The sequence below is a fragment of the Pelodiscus sinensis genome, chromosome 3 (assembly GCF_052426305.1).
Source record: "Pelodiscus sinensis isolate ZL-2025 chromosome 3, ASM5242630v1, whole genome shotgun sequence".
Lineage (NCBI taxonomy): Eukaryota > Metazoa > Chordata > Testudines > Trionychidae > Pelodiscus > Pelodiscus sinensis.
In genome coordinates, this window is record NC_143054.1 from 134681057 (window position 1) to 134699141 (window position 18085).

The 18085-nt window shown below is 41.0% G+C and overlaps 1 protein-coding gene across 1 annotated transcript; it reads right to left on the reverse strand.

Annotated features, from left to right (window-relative positions):
• Positions 1 to 466: 466 nt before the first annotated feature.
• Positions 467 to 15109, reverse strand: HNRNPU (heterogeneous nuclear ribonucleoprotein U). The gene is made up of 14 exons (XM_075924893.2): positions 14206 to 15109; positions 13150 to 13261; positions 12962 to 13035; positions 9689 to 9828; positions 8028 to 8127; positions 6807 to 6919; positions 6127 to 6390; positions 5661 to 5780; positions 5117 to 5245; positions 4560 to 4728; positions 3827 to 4072; positions 3130 to 3329; positions 1898 to 1969; positions 467 to 1589 (listed from the first exon to the last, which is right to left on the reverse strand). Exons 1-14 carry the CDS (start codon positions 14918 to 14920, stop codon positions 1536 to 1538), a joined length of 2508 nt encoding a protein of 835 aa, XP_075781008.2. The 5' UTR covers positions 14921 to 15109; the 3' UTR covers positions 467 to 1535.
• Between the last annotated feature and the right edge of the window lie 2976 nt (positions 15110 to 18085).

Sequence of the window (18085 nt, forward strand, 5' to 3'; positions counted from 1 at the left end):
TTAATATAATCTAAAGGCTGAATCTTTACATATGATTAGTGTATTAGAGTGGGGAAAATATACATCCCCATATCTAATCCATATTAGGAGTCTCAACCCCAGAAGGTTCAATTATTTGATACCTCTTCCTTAGAGTGTATTTTAAAAACTACCATCTTTCAATATTTGTAGAGGGTGGTAATGTTCGCTTGGAACAATGCATGATCATTTCAAAATTTCATGAAAGCCTTTTCTGTCAGCTAGGTTGAGTCTTACAAAATGTAGTTGCTTTACAAGCAAATTTCCCATAGCAGCAAAATCCCAGTCGGATTTTTCTACTACAGCAGCCACCAGTCTTCGCTTAAGTGTTTTAAAGTGTATAGAATAAATAACTGGAACTGTCCAACATATAGTTTGTACCTTTTCTTCTGCTGAAGAGTTTTTAAAGGGATTTTAGACCTTGATGGCGAGAATCCCAAAACAAGAGTAAAATGAATTTATTTTATTGCAAACAAACGTCTAAAGTTAAATTTCTCCACCTACTTTAGGTTTAAAGAGGAAAAAGGAATCAGCAGGCTAAGGAGATACACCCATTTGAGAATTGACATGATTAAAAATTAGATATAAAATGGGTGACTCACAGTTTCATTAGCTTACAAAATGGTGGAGTAACTACTACAAGCACACTAGGTATACATTATTTTGGGGGGAAAAGGGGTTACACAGACACACAGCTAACTTCATATAGATCCCATTAGACAACCGGATTTACAACAAGTTTTGTTTAATAAGAAATGGGCAAAGCCAGCTTCTTTTCAGAATCAAAATGCAGAACAAATGGAAAAGAATTCATGGTGTTGTACCTTCACAAGTTTGAGCCTTCACAATTAATGCAACCGAATTTTATACTTTAAGAGCTCTTCTACATGCACTCCACCTTCACTATTTGGCTCCAAGTTTTCTCCGTGCTCCCAGTTTGCTGAACTCCAATGTTATAAAACCTTTTATTTATTGCCAGAAACATTTGCTTTCCCATTCCCTCCACCCAGAAACTGTATAGAGAGGATGGAGTGTAATACGAGCATTACATATAGTCTCAATATTAATGAGGGCAACTATGAGCCTCTTACACAAGTCTGGTTGCGAACATTTCTATTCAATTGTGACAATGACTCACGACTGTTTCCTAGAAATTGGGGGAGGAAAAAGGAGAAAGTTCTTTAATAAAAAGACACCAGATACAAAGCAACATTTTACTTTCGTTGTGGTAAAAAAAAAAAGTCACATTTTACAGATAAAATGTAGAACCCTGAAATACTGACACATTCTCTTATCGTGCACAATGCTGAGGTTCTCTTACGAATCACTTTAAAACTGCAATTAAAAATGTACAAAAAAGAAAAAAGAAAAGAAAATCAACCCACAAAGCTTCTAAAAAAGGAACCCGCAGGCACTTCCTCTTGTGGAATGTTTAAAAAGTTAGCCTACTAAAGAAAAACAGTCGACTTCTTGTGAAGGTTTTGGAGAAATATGTATCAGTTCGTTTATTTGGGTATTCAATAATATCCTTGGTGATAATGCTGACTCCATGGCTTCTGACCCCAGAATTGCTGCAATAGATGCATAATACATTAATACATAATTCAGACATTACTCAGCTCACTTTCCTACACTATATTTACATGGAAATTAGATTACTACCAACTAACCAGGGAAGATAGTTAACTTTTCAGTTGGCAGGAATATTTGAAATGTGAGACACATTTCTCATGACAAGAAACCAAACATACTGACAGCCATTATAACCAATAAGTAACAGCTGCAACACAAGATCTCAAAGATACTGAGACAACTTTGGCTCATGTGAAAATGCTATGCAATTTCTAAGGAGTTAAGGAAAGTCTCAAAAGTTACTTACACCCTGCTGCCACTGGTTGTAGCCCTGAGATTGATTTTTGTAGCCACGATTATTTCCCCTTCCTCTGAAATTCTGTAACAAGATAGATATGTAATTTTAGAACATTACAGAAAGATATGCATTAGAATCTGAGACTCAACAGCACACCTGTCACAATACCAGCCTTGCAGAGATATTGAACCAAAAAAAACCCCACTATGAAATGCTTACATTTCTCTATTGTTTCAGAGATTTATATTTGGCTTTAAGACTTACTGTATTGGTTTCATAAACCAGTAGTTCTCAAACTGATGGTCTGAAGAAATGGTTAATCCCCTTTTGACTGTTTCCAGCTGGCTAATTCTACTAGGACAACTATAAATACAAACACATTTCCCCCATTCTTTCATAAGCAACTGCCGCCTCACCATAAACATGTTGTGTCAGACAAATACATTTAACAAAAGAAAAAGGTGCACAAAGTTTGGGATGCAAACCACACTATGGAAGTATACTTTAGAATTGTTGCTGCATTTCTTCTAACATAGCTATCTAGGTAGGTAGCGCCTGTAATTTTGAGTCTACATATGGAACTCCCTCCCTCCGCCGTATTTCATAAAACAAATCCAATTAATAGCAGTAATGCAGTAAACAAGTGTTAGAATGATTTTCTGCCTTCTTCAGAAGCATTTTACACAAGTGAAAGCTCTTTAACAATTCTATTATATTAACTAATTTAAGAAGCTTATGCTACATTCCTCCTCAGACATGGAAGGAAAAGCAATGAGCTGCCTTTAACTGCTGTGAGCACCAAAGAACTAGTGGCAGAGAGGCTGAGAGTGGAGTCCTTAGACCAGAGCTTGTAGCTTTCACAGTACATTGGGGGGGGGCGGGGGGGGGAGAAATCTTGGGGGAGCATAAAAAGAAATTCTGGTGCAGTGTACTTTGCAAACTAGAGCGCCAAGTTTCTTTTGATTTAATAGAAGCAAAACCATAAAGTCATGCCAATTTTACCAAATACACAAGGTCTAAGCTTACTTAAGATACCATGTGTCAACAAGCATTCTACACACGTCAACCGTTATTAAAATGCTGGAATTACTTAAGTAGACAGGCCTTTTAACACAATCTCATCCTACCACACCATGAATCAACGTTTGTAAATCATTACCACTGCAATCTTTCAAGTAACCAATTGCCTCAAATGTGTGGTAGAGGTCAGCTTTAGCACCACTACAGAATGCATTACCCACCTGGTTGTAGTTCCCCCTGTTGGGCATTCCACCTCTGTTATAGTTTCCTCTGTTTGAGTAACCACCTCTGCTTGGAAAGACAGGACCACGAGGGTATGGATAGCCAATTGCACCACTGCCTCCACCGCCACCGCCACCTCCTCCTCCTCTCTGAGGCATATTGCCACCTCTCCTGTTGTATCCACCACGATTTCCAGGGACTGTGGGAGGAGGAAAAAAAAGAACACCCCACCCAACCCATGCATTTGACAGAATTTTCTTATATAGCAGTCATCTCTCAAAGTCTACATTTTACATCCTACATTAAAGGAAGGTTCCTTTTGCTTAACTGATTTGAATGGCAAATCCACTAGCTTCAAACAAAACAGAATGCCCGAATAAAAAGCTTGTGGCCCCTATCTTATTCATTAAGACATCTAGGGACACCACTGTAGGACAAAACCAAACATCAAATCCTAACATGAAAATTCAATAGAAGTGTCCTAGACCAGCCAATATGATTACAGTATTGGATCTTTAGTTCAATCTCACCTACGCACTAGGTTAAGTTAGACAAACTATTTTGTAAAATGCCTGACTTCCTCTTGAAGAAGCTGAAGTCAAGATTTCCCTAGCATAAAGGTAACAAACAGTAACAGTGAAAGAAAACCAAAGCCAGAAATGCCTATAAATTTAACAGGTCAGTTTCTAGACCTACCTCCTCCTCTGAAGTTGCCACGCATGTTGAATCCTCCACGTCCTCTCTGACCCCCTCTGTTAAACTGATTTTTACCACTTTTTTTGTTACTCTTCTTTGAGCCAGTGTTCTGTTTCTTTTCAGGAGGAAGAGATTTTTTACTTTCTTCTTTATATTGTTCCAAGAGCTTCTGAGCCTCCTCTTTCTGCAATTCTACGTAGGTTATTTCATCAAAACATTCTGCTACTTCTGGCAGCGTGAAGTTTCCTATTAAGGAGAAAACACTAGATATTCAGAATACCTATTCAGATGCAATTAAACCCAGAAAGAACAGGAACAAAATTCCATATTAAGTGATTCAATTTCTGAATACTTAGTAAGTGAAGCTAAAAATCCAAGAAATTGCTACTATCCATAGCTAGAAATTTCTCTGCCTATTAATTTTTTGAAACCTGCACTCAGAACAAACATCAATGTCCACCAAGCATGTTTTAATTTATTTAATAGGGCATTTTATGCCAAGACAGCTTTGTGCATCTGCATGAAGCATATCAGCATGACTAAGTAGTGTTAAAGACTGCAGCAGAGGGAATACACAATATAGTGTTGTCCTACAAAGCTATGATAGTCTTCCAGTTTCTAGGTTTTAGTGTAACTGTTTTAAGGTAAGCAAATTTGAAGTCTAAAAATTTACATTATCCTTTTAAACAGATACTCAACATCCTAAAACACAGTATAGGATTATATTCCATGCCTTTCATTTTGAGAACTGCATGCTCTGGAAGATCTTTTCCCTCCACCTCTGCCTTCTTTTGTGTTCTTTGCTTGTAGTCTTCATCATTTGGGCAAACAACAACTGCTTTGCGCTGGAAGCCTGCAAACAGGCACATTTTTCTCCTCTGCGCAGCTGCAGACACATTTGTCTGAAAAAAATGCAGTAACTTACTACACGTAGCTGTCATTGTCAGAACTAAAGGAAGTTAAACTTATGGTGTATAAGTTTCATCTCTACAAGAGCTTGCAATGACTTTTACACGTTAAGTGGAAGGAAAGATGTAGTATGGTGCAACCTTACAAAATCTTATTCTTTAGATGTAAACACCATTTATTTCCCTCAATACCCCACAATTTTGGATTAACAGCATAAATGACAAGTGAAATGCTTGCAGTACAGTCCAACTTTTTGCTGCCTCAATGAGGTAAGCAGGAAAAGTGGAGAGCAAAGAACAATATTTGCTAAATTCTAAGCCTGAATCCCACTTAGTTCTTCCATTCTAATTTAAAATCAATTCCATACACTGCAGTTTATACCTGATCCAAAATGAAATTCCGCTTCTTACGAGCGGCAATCTCAATGAACTTGCCAAGACACTGGGGAGCTCTCTGCAACAGTGTGTTCAGTTTTCCAGTGTCAGCCATCTGCCGCTTAAAACCTGCAACCTACAGAAACATTTTCCAAAGTTATAATAGCACTGAAACTGTTGCTTTGTTAAATGCTTTGGCATTGAAGGCTTAAAAGTCAGTTAGGTGAAGCACTGAAACTCATTTGAATTGGTTTTCTTAAATACTGCCCAAAAGGAACAGCAATTCTTTAAAAAGTCTGCTATAGCAAATGAGCAATATTTCTCTTTATAATTACCACAGACATCACAAAATCAGTTAACTACGTTGGAGTCCATCAAAATCAAAAGCAGAACTAGAATAAAAGTACTTAGAGGTTTAGAGCTAACAGGACAACCAAAGAACATACCACATGAGGTTTGGGAGTCTGATGCATATCCTGCTATATTTACTTTTAGTCAAAGTTTTCAACCTTTAAAAAATATGACAGACTTCAAACCACACCACTACTTACCATCATTTTGTCCATAATTGTGTTTGTTCCAAGGATATTATATTTTCCAGGGTTTGCTGCTGCATGTTTGGTAACCCATGTAGTCTTCCCAGCTCCAGGCAAGCCAATCATCATAACCACCTATTACATGGTTTAAATATTACAGTAAATGCAACGCCAAATAACAGAAGCTACACTAACTGGCAGCATCGCAAAACAAATGTTACCATAATTATGCGCCAATTATTGCTTTAGTTTTAAAAAAAAATGGAGGATCGAGAATTGGTCCAAACATATGCTGGTAAACTTTATAGAATGACCAACCTCCAAAATTTAATCAATAATGTCATGATACCGGTTTCAAGAACTAGCATCCACACAGATGGCCAAAATTAGCTGCATAGTAAGGTTTACAACAGGATTACTGCAGTTAGACTAATAGTTCTTTAAAAAGAGAACTAATGTTTTTAAAGTTCACCACATTTACCTCACAGTCCTTCTTGTGGTCAGGTCCCTTTGGTCCTCTAACCCGATCTTCCAATGGAACCTTCTGGATTAAGCTAAACTCTTCGGGTATGGGAAAATAAGGTTCATCCTTCTGACCAAAGTTGAATTCAATTGCACAGTTATGGCAGAGAACATGTGGGAAGAGCGGTCGCCCATCAAGAACGTCCTTACTGATTTTGAAAGCAACACCAAGATCCTGCCCATTCTTGGAATATGAGAGTTCCACTTCATCGCCTTCAAAATTCTGTTAATACATGAAACTAAGTTTCTTGCACTAGTATAGAGACCAAAGTTAGTAGAAATTTAGGTATTCTATACACAATTACTTCATGATGTCTTAAAAGAAGCTTGAAGTTTCAGGTTTCCTTTTTGGCAATACAAATAACCAAAACAATCTTAAAGTTCTGCTACACATAAGGAAAATGCAGATTTTAAGATAAACAAAGTTATTAAATGTTGTATACTTTAAATGCCTTCCACACACAAGAAAACTACTTTAATTTGGTTAGACATCAAATAGCATACCAACATTAAGAAAATTGGCCAGAAAGTTTAAAATTAAGCATCTTGCTCCAGTTTTAGAAAATAGGGCTGGCCCTTCCCACGTAACTAAGCCAGAAAATTCGTCTCAAAAACTTGGAAGTAATGGAAAAAACTTACAGCAAAACAGCCAATCACATCATTTTCATCAAACTTTTCACCAAAGTCTTCAGTCTCACAATTGCATGTCTTTATTCCTTTTAGCGAATAGCCGTAAGAAAATTCTTCTTCACCTGGTAAAAGGAGAGTTAACTTAGGAGACCTAAAGTAACTAGCTACAAACTTGTGTTTTAAATTGGCAACTACTGTTAAATTAAAATAAATTAAAAAAAATTTATTTGTTCAAAAGAACCATGCTCTCTCAGGCCATTACCTATTAGGAGTTCCTAAAACAGAGAAAATGCATCTAGACATCAAAATAAAGAAATCAGTAAGGCAGCCTGCTTTTCCAACATTGTTCTTTTAAATATTTCTAGTCTTAAAAAAAAAAAAAAAGTTACACCATAAGCGTCGAACTTCTCTACTCTCTAGTAATGCACTACAACCCTGAATTCTAACCTTATGAACTGTCAAAATGGACTACCCCTTTAGTTTGAACACATTTGACTTTTACAGGACAAATTAAATGGCAGCTAAAATGTTTGAGAAGGAGCCTATACAGTATTATCAATAGATGCTTCTCCAGATTACCATTTGTTCAATATTGAACTCTTCAAAAGTGTAGCAGACAGATGTTAAAACTAGATCTTAAATTCTGAAAAAAAAAATCTGACTTCCATCTGTTTCTGGTGCACAAATATCTACAAAGATGGTACACCTCATGAACAATTGGTGGTTATTTAACTATTCAGACTGCAGAATACTAGGAGGAATAATTTGCTTTCATCCAATAGAATATTTTTCCTTGCTGCCCACTTTCAAAACTAGAATCAGAATTGATAGAAACATAATTCTTTATTTTTCTATTAATTTGTGAGTAATACACTTCTCTTTGGACTTGTGCCAACATACTTTTTTTAGTAATCAATTCTTTGAATTGGTCTTGTGCTGATGGCACAAGTTATATGGAGAGAAAAGATAGTTATACAGAATCATTTACACAGCTGACGCTTTCTATAATTAGAGGGAAGAACAGTTCTTATAAAGTCCAATAGCCCTCACCTCTGTAATATTGAAAGAGCTACTTGTTTTGGCTCAAGAAGTGTGCCCTTTTTTCCAAAGCCACCATCTTCACAGAATCACTTGATCCAATACCTATCTCAGTGTATTTAAGAAGCATCACCAAGAGACTGAATGCCTTTTAGATAAATTTAAATACTGACGGATATTTTGAAGTCTTACCAAGTAGCATTCCACTTGAATTCAGTGACCAGCCAACTCGCACTTCATGTATGTCAATATCTTTTGTATACAGATGTTTAACAGGAATCTTCTCTGTAACCTGTTTTTAAAACAAAAATTGATTAAAAGTGAAATGAAATCTTATGTTCAAAACAAGACAGATTCCTGAAGGAAATATTTTGAAGAAACAATATTAAAAGGTGCATTCCACATTTTCAGGGAGTTTTTTGGAGGGGAGAGGGAGGATGGAAGTGGGGAGGAAGGCTGGAGTGGGGAAAGAGTTAAGAGTTTTCTGGAACTACAAGGCAGGCAGAAAGATATTTATATCTTCTGGCTAAGGATGTAAAGGATATGACTTCAAGGGCTTTGTTTATGGGGAGGCTGGGGAATATGAAGTAACTATCAGTATTATGACAACAAAAATTCACTCTTTACTCTTCTGTATAGTAATGTCGGTACTCTGCATGCCTAAGAGTGTAAACATTACTGTAGTCAATAAGGTAAAAAAATAAACTGCACTATTAAAGAAAATAAGCCAGTGTTTTGGCTGTAATGATAGTTTAAAGCTTAACAGTATTTCTTTTATAGCAAGGGACTGAGATTCATAGCAAACAGTTCTTTAGGCAAATGTTATCAACTTCAATTAAAAAAACATAGGTTCTGCAAAAATATTACTCATGATCACAAACATGCTTACATCCCCATAAGCCCGCAGCCATATTTCCTGCTGCTCAGAGCTTTGCCAAGTTGTGTCTAGTGAAAACTGAACAGAATCCCCCTGCTCTTCAAAAATCATAAGCAGAATGAAACATCATGACAAGACAACTAGAGCCATCTCTTTGGGGCTGCTTAAGTTATGAGCATTAATGGCAATGACAGCAAGCAACAAGAATTTATTAAGATAACCTGGTAAAAGGAGATAGTCACCAACCCTTGCAGCAGCCAGGAGGCTGAGTGCGCGCTGGATGAAAGAACAACAAAAAGCAAGGAGACTCATGCATGCAAGGAAAAGGCTTTAAGACATAACATAAGCTGAAGGCAAATAAAAAGTGAGCCAAGACAAGGACCAGCACCTGATAGTAATTTAAGCACCCACCCCTTTCCCAGCAGGTGGGAGGTGTTAGCTTCCTACATTGTTGTGGGACCTCTACAGCACTGCTGCTTCTTTCCCTTTTCCACCCTGATCAATGTTGGGCTTCAGCTAGGAGACAGAGTCCTGACTATTAGTTGTCTGGTGAAATTACCAACTCCTGTGATCTGAGTAGATGATTGTGTATGGCCAAGAAAGATTACTGGGTTACACTATAATACCATTTTATTCCTTTAGATTAGGTGGCATGGAAGTACCATCCTCTCATCTTGGCTAGTTGCTATCATGTAGTTTTTCAAGCCCTATCTATAGCTACACAATTCAAGTGTCAATCTCTATTTTGTAGGATCTTTATATAAAAAGCAGTTTTGCCAATTAAGTTAGTCATTTTTCATGTTTTAAATAAAACTGTTCATCTGGTCCATAGAGAAAATAAAATCCCATTTGATCTATTACAATTGAACAGAATTATACTTGTATAAAATTCCAGGCATACCAAGATGAGCAATAATTTTAAAAAGTTTACATGTGAGAGATTATTCCCATCTAAAACTGTAAGAACCTGATTTACCTTCATTTCAAAGCAGACTTTGCCTGTAGAAACTCCATAGGAGGCTCTCCCTCCAGCCCAGAGAAAGGCAAAACTTTCCATGGTCAGAGAGGAAGCACTAAAACGGTCTCTTGAGATTTTAAAATGTAAGTCGCAGTTATCTGTCAATAATAATAAAATTCACACTGTTTATTGCTATAAACAGGCTAGCTTATAATAAACTTATGCATGACCATCTAGTTTCAGACACTTAACTAAGTGAGTTCCAAGCTTTGAAGTCAACAGATATTCCAAGTGGGTTCAGCAGTCATAAAACTAAGCCAATTATTTAGATACCCAGATATGGCTTTAGATGCAACTTCTGCATAAAGTTTTCTGGCATAAGCACTTATACCTTTAAGTTACAATTACTTTCAGAAATTAGTCTTAGAATTGTTCTCAGTATTTGGATACTGACACTACAATTCCAATACTCCAACTGGTTAGCTAAATACTGGTAGTACTTTCCCAGCATAAAGTTTCATATAGTTGATTAATCAACAAGCCCTGAAGGAAGCCTAATGTGTGTTCTGAATCAGTTCCACACATTTATCAAGTTCCCCCAATTTCCAATGAAAGCCTGTTGCTAGTGAGTCTATATGTCAATGCCTTAATTTTTTTTAAAACCTTTATTTACTATGTGCTGTAGCAATGTAACTGACAGGCAGACATCAAAAACAGCACCTATCAGTATTTAAGGGAAAACAGTTTCTACAACAGTCTTTAAAGAGCAATATTAACATTTTGGTACTTGTATGTTATCTACATTACTAACAAGCAGCCATATTAAATTCAAGCCAATTAAAATACTCCAACTTAGATATAGGTAGCTTACACAGGGATAGCATGGCAGATGATCCTTCCTTCAAATGGGGGAGGGGGGGAGGAGGGGAAGAATGGCACATGCTAGAAATCCCTGCTCCCCTTCAAAAAGCACAGGCACACATTTGGAACCTTAGTCCTGAAGAGTATGTCAAAACTGAACCCAGTAATAGCACAGAAGCCTCTAGAGAACTAGAGCAGCAGATCTAAAACCATAACAAGTCAATGTAACATGGGGGTATGATGTGTGGGATGCAGCCCTTGAAGTGCCCAAGAATGTACTACAAGCCACAGACTAGACTACAACTTAGCAAACAATATGTATCCTGTCCATGTGTAAGATTTGCCTTCCCATTTGTGTCTACAACAGCATACAAGATTTAAAAGTTAACAGAACCATGCGCTCACACACACACACACACACACCACACACACACCCCCCCCTGTACTGTTTTACATGCTGTATCTTGTGACATTCTTAAAACTAAGTCTCAACAGGATACATACTTTAAAGGTCTAAGATTCAAAGGTCTTTTAATATAACCAGAACTCTCGTTTTGTTTGTATGGAATCACCCAGTTCTACTACCACAGTGTTTGCAACTGAATTTTAATAGTACAAAAAAGTTAGTTCCTTTCATCTATAGTTCTCAGAACACTTGACATACCTCATATTACCGCATATAAACCCAGAAAGTGATACTGATTAGCAATAAACCTGCATAAAAGTGTTTTGCTTACCTGTTTAGTTTGGTTTTTAAACTTTAAAAAAGTTAACACCCCTTTGTATGGAAGTGTCAAGAATATACGATCTGGATCAATGCTACCCAGAAGCTGGCATAAATAGAAATAGAATTTTAAAATTCTTTGGACTCTGTAGGAAGTACACAGCCCATCAATGCACATGTAGCATTTCCTCATGCCACTGCTCTCATTAAATTGAAATGTGTAAAAATGACAGCATTTCAGTGGCATAACTACTTTGTGTTCAAGAAAACTAGATCACTAGTAGTGGTATTTTAAAGCCACAGCTTTAAAATAGGTAAAGTCCCATCATTTAAAAGAGACAGCAGCTTATAACTAGCTGTTTTTAATTAAGATGAAACCTACTGTATCAAACTGAACTAACTGCTAGGTACTTTCCCAAAAACCCAACCAACATGGTACACTTCGTAAACTACATCTAGCTTTACACTGTCTGTTGATGTGATCATGAATCTATGTTTTCAGTTATTAAAAAAAATTCTCCACAAAGAGCAGAAAAATGACAAAAACGGTGTCAAAATATGCAAAGCAAAACTGGAATAGACCACCTTTCTATTTTTTCCAGCTACAGCAATCTTGGTATTACTTCACTGCACTACTGACATGTATGATACTTTTAGACAAGTGTCATCTAAACTGTTGCCTATCCCTTTAATGAAAGTGAAGGATATAATTTGCAGCTGTCTAAAAAGAAACTTTATCCAGTCTGGCAGTTGACATGGTAACTGTCCATTTGTGTCAAGGCACTGTAGAAAACAGGGTACTGCTTTATAGCGAGACTATTAAATGCTACTGCCATGTCACATCTTAAAGACCAAGTCCCCTCCCCCACACACTTTAGCCTTAGTGGCAACAGCAAGGGCTCACAAGTTGGTTATTTTCTCCCCATTGTTTTTTCATAGTAAATTTGTAATCACATAATACATGGTTTGAACTGGACATACTAGTGCTGAATTAATTCCAACACTAATGTACAGTTCACTTTACAAATGAACAATAAAACTTAACTGCCTTATGAGGTTTGTACCCAAGTGGTAAGAATTCTCCATGTATACCAGCTCATTCCTGCTTTGAGCTAATGACTATCAATTAGAAGTCAACATATGGTTTGTTCTAATTTATTAATATCAGCAGGATTACTTCATCGCAATACTGCTCTTATCCGTGTAGTGTTTAAGCTATGAAATTGAGGTAAACTGCTTCTTTCCTCTCAAGTTACCAGGGCTGAACCATAACAGAGCCTGAACATATTTCATAATTAAGTTCTCAATCTGAACCAGCCTGAGGTCCTCCTCCTCCCCCACTGTGGTTTAGGTCCTCTGTATTCTCTCCTCTCCACTTTGAATCTCATTTGAGAAGACCTGCTTCAGTAACCAGTGAACTTTTTGGAAAAGTTTAAGTTCACCCTGAAGCCCTTTCCCCAGCCTAATTCAACAGCAAAACTGGGGGTGATATTTTTAAAGTTAAAAGAACCATCATACAGAGAACAAAATAAGAGGAAAGCCCAGGCTTTCTTCATATACCATAAAACACAGAAAAGGGGCATAAGCCTCAAGGACTTCAGAAGTCACTTTTAATTATGAAAGCAATCTGTATGTTCTTACTACAATTCATCAAGCAATTTATTTTTAAAAAAATGTCAAGTTAATTTTTTTAAAAAAGTACTTACAAGTATCAAGACAAACCATTGTATCATCAAACTGTTCATCTTCCTCTTCAACAGGTGGTTGAGGAGATTTGGCCCTAGAATCAACAATAAAATTTGATGAGTTTTTCCTCAACTGTTTTTACAAAGTAATTAATACCTGGCTTCTCTTCAGAGATCTAATAATATTTAGTGCTTTGAAGTTTCTCTACCTGCTGTACTTGTTTTCCTCAATGTACTCAAAGTATCCCCGACCATGGTCTTCACGAGGCCTCTTCACACCTCTCTTTTTATCACCAGGTTTTTGTTCTGTTTTAGTATCGCCTACAGAAAGTAAGTTAAGAGAAAAATATGTTTAAGGTAATTCCTGTTGAGAAATGTGTTTTAGTTTTAGTTTTCTGGGGTGGTATTTCCCTAAATGCCAGGTTTCAAATTCAAACATGTAAGAAGTCTCCATATAAAAGATATCCATTTAATTTTTGGGCAGGTAACTGGTGTGCTCTTAATCATTTAGATAAAATCTATTAGGACAACACTGCAAATTTTAACGGCAGCACTAAGAATCTGACAATGATTTCAAGTTACCTCATGAATCGTCAGACTTGTGAAAAATGTGACAAGAATAATATGAACTTGTGTGTACAAGCTCAACAGAGAAGACACCTGCTGTGTTCAGACAAATGGGAGGTTAGGCAGAAAGCAGACCAGTAGCTCACTGTATTAAATGGATCGTTTACACCCTCCTTCCCTTCCCGCCGCGGGCACAGTGAAGCCAAGCACAAGGGCGCTACACAACTGCTGCGCCTCTCTCCCCGCGTGGCCACAGGCGCAGCTTGGCGGCGGCGCAGCTCCGCATGGGGCCTGGCCGCAGGGAAGGGGATTCCGCCTCCATTGTATCGAGCGTTCCAAAAACGCGAGCCTGAGCAGCAGCCAGGACGGAAGTAACGTCACGCCGCCGAACGTTCGTTTGCACAATACAGCGCGCCCCAGCGGCCCCTCCTGAACCGCCCCTCCCCCACGGCGCAGCAGCCCATGCCCCTCGCTCCCCCCCCCCCCATCCCCCGCCGCGCTCGGAGACTGGCGCAACGGTCCCGCCCTCCCCCATCGCCCTCGAGCAGCGACCCCACCTGCCCGAGACACCCCCCCACCCCCCACGAGGCCGCCGGTGGGCGGGGGGAGGAGGAATAAGGAGCGCGAATCCCCTCGGCAGCCGGGCAGGGCCCGGATCTCGTGCCGAGCTCCCGGAAAGGCCCCGGCCACGCACTCACCGCCGGCAGCCTGGGGCCCGGGGCGGCCGCCTCCGCCGCCGCCTTCCGCTTTCTTCTTGTCCTGCTGCGGCTGGTACTTGGCGGGGCCCGCCGAGGCGGCCGGCGCCGTTGCCGGGGGTCCCGGGGCGCCGCTTTTGCTGGGCGCCTCCTTGGCGGGCGCCCGCTGCTGGGGCTGCAGAAGCGGCGGCGGCTGCTGCTGGGGCTGCTGCTGCTGCTCCCCCCCGTGCCCGTTGGCGTCGCCGGCCTCAGCCTCCTCCTCTTCCTCCTCGTCGGCGAGCTCGTCCTCCCCCTCCTGGAAGCCCTGGTCGTCTCCGTTCTCATCCTCCTCTTCCTCCTCCTCCGAGCCGCCCGCCTCCTCCTCCATCGGGCCGCCCCCGGCCCCCGCCCGGTCGCCGTTCTCCTCGCCCAGCTCCATGGCGTCGCCATCGGCCGCCTCCATCCCCTCCTCCTCGTCGTCCTCGGCGGTGGAGGCCGCGGCCTGGTCGGGGCCTCCCCCTTGGCCGATCCCGGCCGCCTCCCCCTCCATGCTGCCGTTGCCGGGCTCGGCGGCGCTGCCGGCGGGGCCTCCCCCGCCGGCCTCCTCTTGGTCTAGCGCGGCCTGGAGCCGCTCCATGAGCTCGGCCTTGAGGCCCTTGTCGGAGAGACGCCGCTTTTTCAGCTCCTCCTTCAGCTCCGACACTTTCAGCTTCTTCACGTTGACGGGCGAGCAGCTCATGGCGGCGGCGGCGCGGTGCCTGGCGGCGCTGGGCTCGGTCGGGCGGCGGCGCTGGGTCGAGGCCCCGGTGGGACGCGGGTGGGTGGGTGGCGCGGCTGGTTCGTGCGGCTGCGGCAGCTGCAGAGCGGACCCGCCTGGCGCCAAATCCTTTCACCGAGCTCGCGAGGGAGAGACGCGCCTCGCGGGGGCGAGCACGCAGCTTGGTGCCCGCCCTGCCCGCGCACGCAATATACCCCCCCCCTTTCCTACTTACCGTAAGTGCCGCCGAGCGCCTCCAAAACCCCACTACCGTAAATGCCCGCCCCAGCGCATTCAACCTGCCTAGCCCCAGCTTTTGCAGCGCCGCGAAAGGGGCAGGTATGAACCTTTCATGGGACAGGAGGAACACCAGTGCTCTTACCAAAGAGCCCCCGCGTGTTACTCTGGTTGTGCCACTGGCTGACCACGATTATAGACAAGAGCAGTGGAAGTGCTGCTGACTAGCTAGAAAGCTTCAACCTACAATCCCGTACCGTGTCCATTTAAATCTTGCATGTTGCCCAATAAGTAAGAAAAGATGTAGTCTCCCCTTCCAGAAGGGCAAATTGGAGTATTTTGGCTCTGCCTCAGGAAGCTGTGGGATCCCCATCTACATCATCCATCAGAAAAAGGGAAAAATACATTGTTAGTCTGTGGAACTGAAGGCTCCACTCCTGTGATCGGCTCCATGTACACAAATTGTGCCTGCTTGAACATCACTCAGGTTCCCTATAGGGTCCTCTTTCACCGATTGGCTTACAGAGTCAGAATCCAAGTACGGACCCGACAGCTCACACCTAGTCAGTCTGCAGAGTTCACAAGCATAGTAGGATCCAACCTCCTGGATCTAAGCCTTTGTCTGCCCATAAAAATTGTGCCGCCTTGATCATAACAGCAGTTACACCAGTAAAATGTTTTTAGGGTGCACAGTTATACCAATATGAAGGTGCTTAAACCAATTTAGTTTAGACCTTGTCTACACTAAAAAGGTTATACTGGTACAACTGAGTTATGAATAGGATTGATAACTGATATTGTAATAGGCTGACCTCTACCATGGGCACAGTTATACTAGCATAGAAGTGCCTTATACTGGTGTAACTGATTTTCCTTTCTGAACTAGAATAAGCTGTATTGTACATCACTAAGGGTGATGTACAATATTAACTATACTGGTATAATTAAAGCAGTACAGCATCTGTGTTCATAAAAGCTCTCATATTATTGCTCAGTCATCAGAAAAAAAAAATAATCCTCGAGTAGGGAGGATTCTCCCTTGAAATCAACCCTGAGTAATGCTCAGGTGACAGCAGCAAGGACTCGCTCTTTCGCACACACAGCCTGTAAAGAATATTAGAGGAAAGGTGGTGATAGCCCTGATCTTTTTCTAGCATTTATAAAGGTTAATAGATTTTACATCAAATTTAGAGCTGCCAAGTGAATCCTAAAATAGGGAGCCTCATGTCAATCTGGACCAGCTAAAGAGAGGTCAAGGTTGTTAGCTTGCGTCTGTATTAGGGGAAAGGTTGTTGTTTGGTCAGGGCTAGCCAACAAAGGTAATCAAACCCTAATCTTTTCATCTAAATTATGGTTGGGCAACCTAAGGCTGGTAGGCCACACATGGCTCGTCAGGGTAAGCCAGAAAGGTTGTTTACCTTGTGGATGCAGGTATGGCTACCCACAGCTCCTATTAGCTGCTGTTTGCCATTCTGGCCAATGGGAGCTGTGGAAAGTGGCACAAACCACTGTAAGTGACATTGTGTACACATAGCCAGATTTATTGTTTTAAGATGCCTTCCTATAGTTTGCAGACAACGCTGCATCAGTTTACAAGCCATTTTTGGGGTTTTCTTTGCAAGCGAAAGGGTAAACTGAACCCTAACAATGAATGGATTCAGTTTTGATATCACATGACTCCATGAACCTAAATACCATATTCATGTACTAATATGGCTGCCCATTGAAACACACAAATCCTAGCTTCCACCAGGAATTTTTACTCCCTAGCTTCAGATCCAAGCTTTACAGATTGATGGGCTCCTTTTAGCGTAAGCACTAGCTCCTGCCTTAATCCACTTAACACACATCTATATTGAATGGTACCCTCATTTTGACTCACAACAATAGTCCTACACTGAAGACAATTGTAAGGAAGCATCAAGAAATCAAATCCCTGTATGCATTCAATCATATTGGCCAACTTTAGTAATACTCTTCTTATACATCTATAGAGCAACCCTGGAGTATCAAAACGGCTAAGGATTTTCATGCATGTTGAAAGATTTACTTCCCCCAAAACATTCAAACTTAGGGGTCTAAAGTTAGGATCCTAAAGTAATATTTAGGCACCTAAATAGAAAGTCTAATTTTACAGAGATGTTTAACACATGCAGCACCCATTGAATTTTAATGGGAGGTGGGATTTTCAGCACCTCTGATCATTAAACCACTTTTGCTTATCCCTTGTCTACACTTAAGACTTAGATCAATGTATCTACATTGCATTACTAAGAATTGTGAAAAATTATGTCCCAAGCTCCAATGCAGTCACCATTGGCTACTGCTGGAGTGCTGGATTAACTACTGTGGTGGAAAAACCCTGTCAGATGCTGCAGCAAGTGTCCACCTATAATAGGGACGTTGACTATTCAATTTCACTATAACTATGTGAAAGCTTAGCAGTTACACAACTATTCAATATCTCCAGGGGCGGAGATGGCAGCCAGTGTACGCCAACCCCATTCTCGGGGAGTCCCCTGCCACACTGTGCTTCTGCCTCTGTTGGTCCATGAAGGGAACTAGTTCAAAAGCCAGCTCCCTGCACAGACTGGCTGCCTGCCACTCTGTGCTGCTGCCTCTGATACAGAGGCAGCAGCATGGGGTAGCAGCAGCCTCTGTCCATGGGGTCTGAGCTCTCCATGGACAAAAGCTGCTCCATGGGGAGCTTGGACACCCGTGGATAAGGACTGCTACTGCAAAGCTTGGAGTTCTTGCTGCAGACAGAGGCTGCTCAGTGGCAGCCTCCTCTTCTCTCCCCCCCCCCCCCCCATGCTGCTGCCTCTGATAGGAGTCTTTGGCAGTTGGAACTGAGAAAGAATGGCCATGAAAATGATTAAGATACACATAGAACCCTGTTTAGCTTCATTT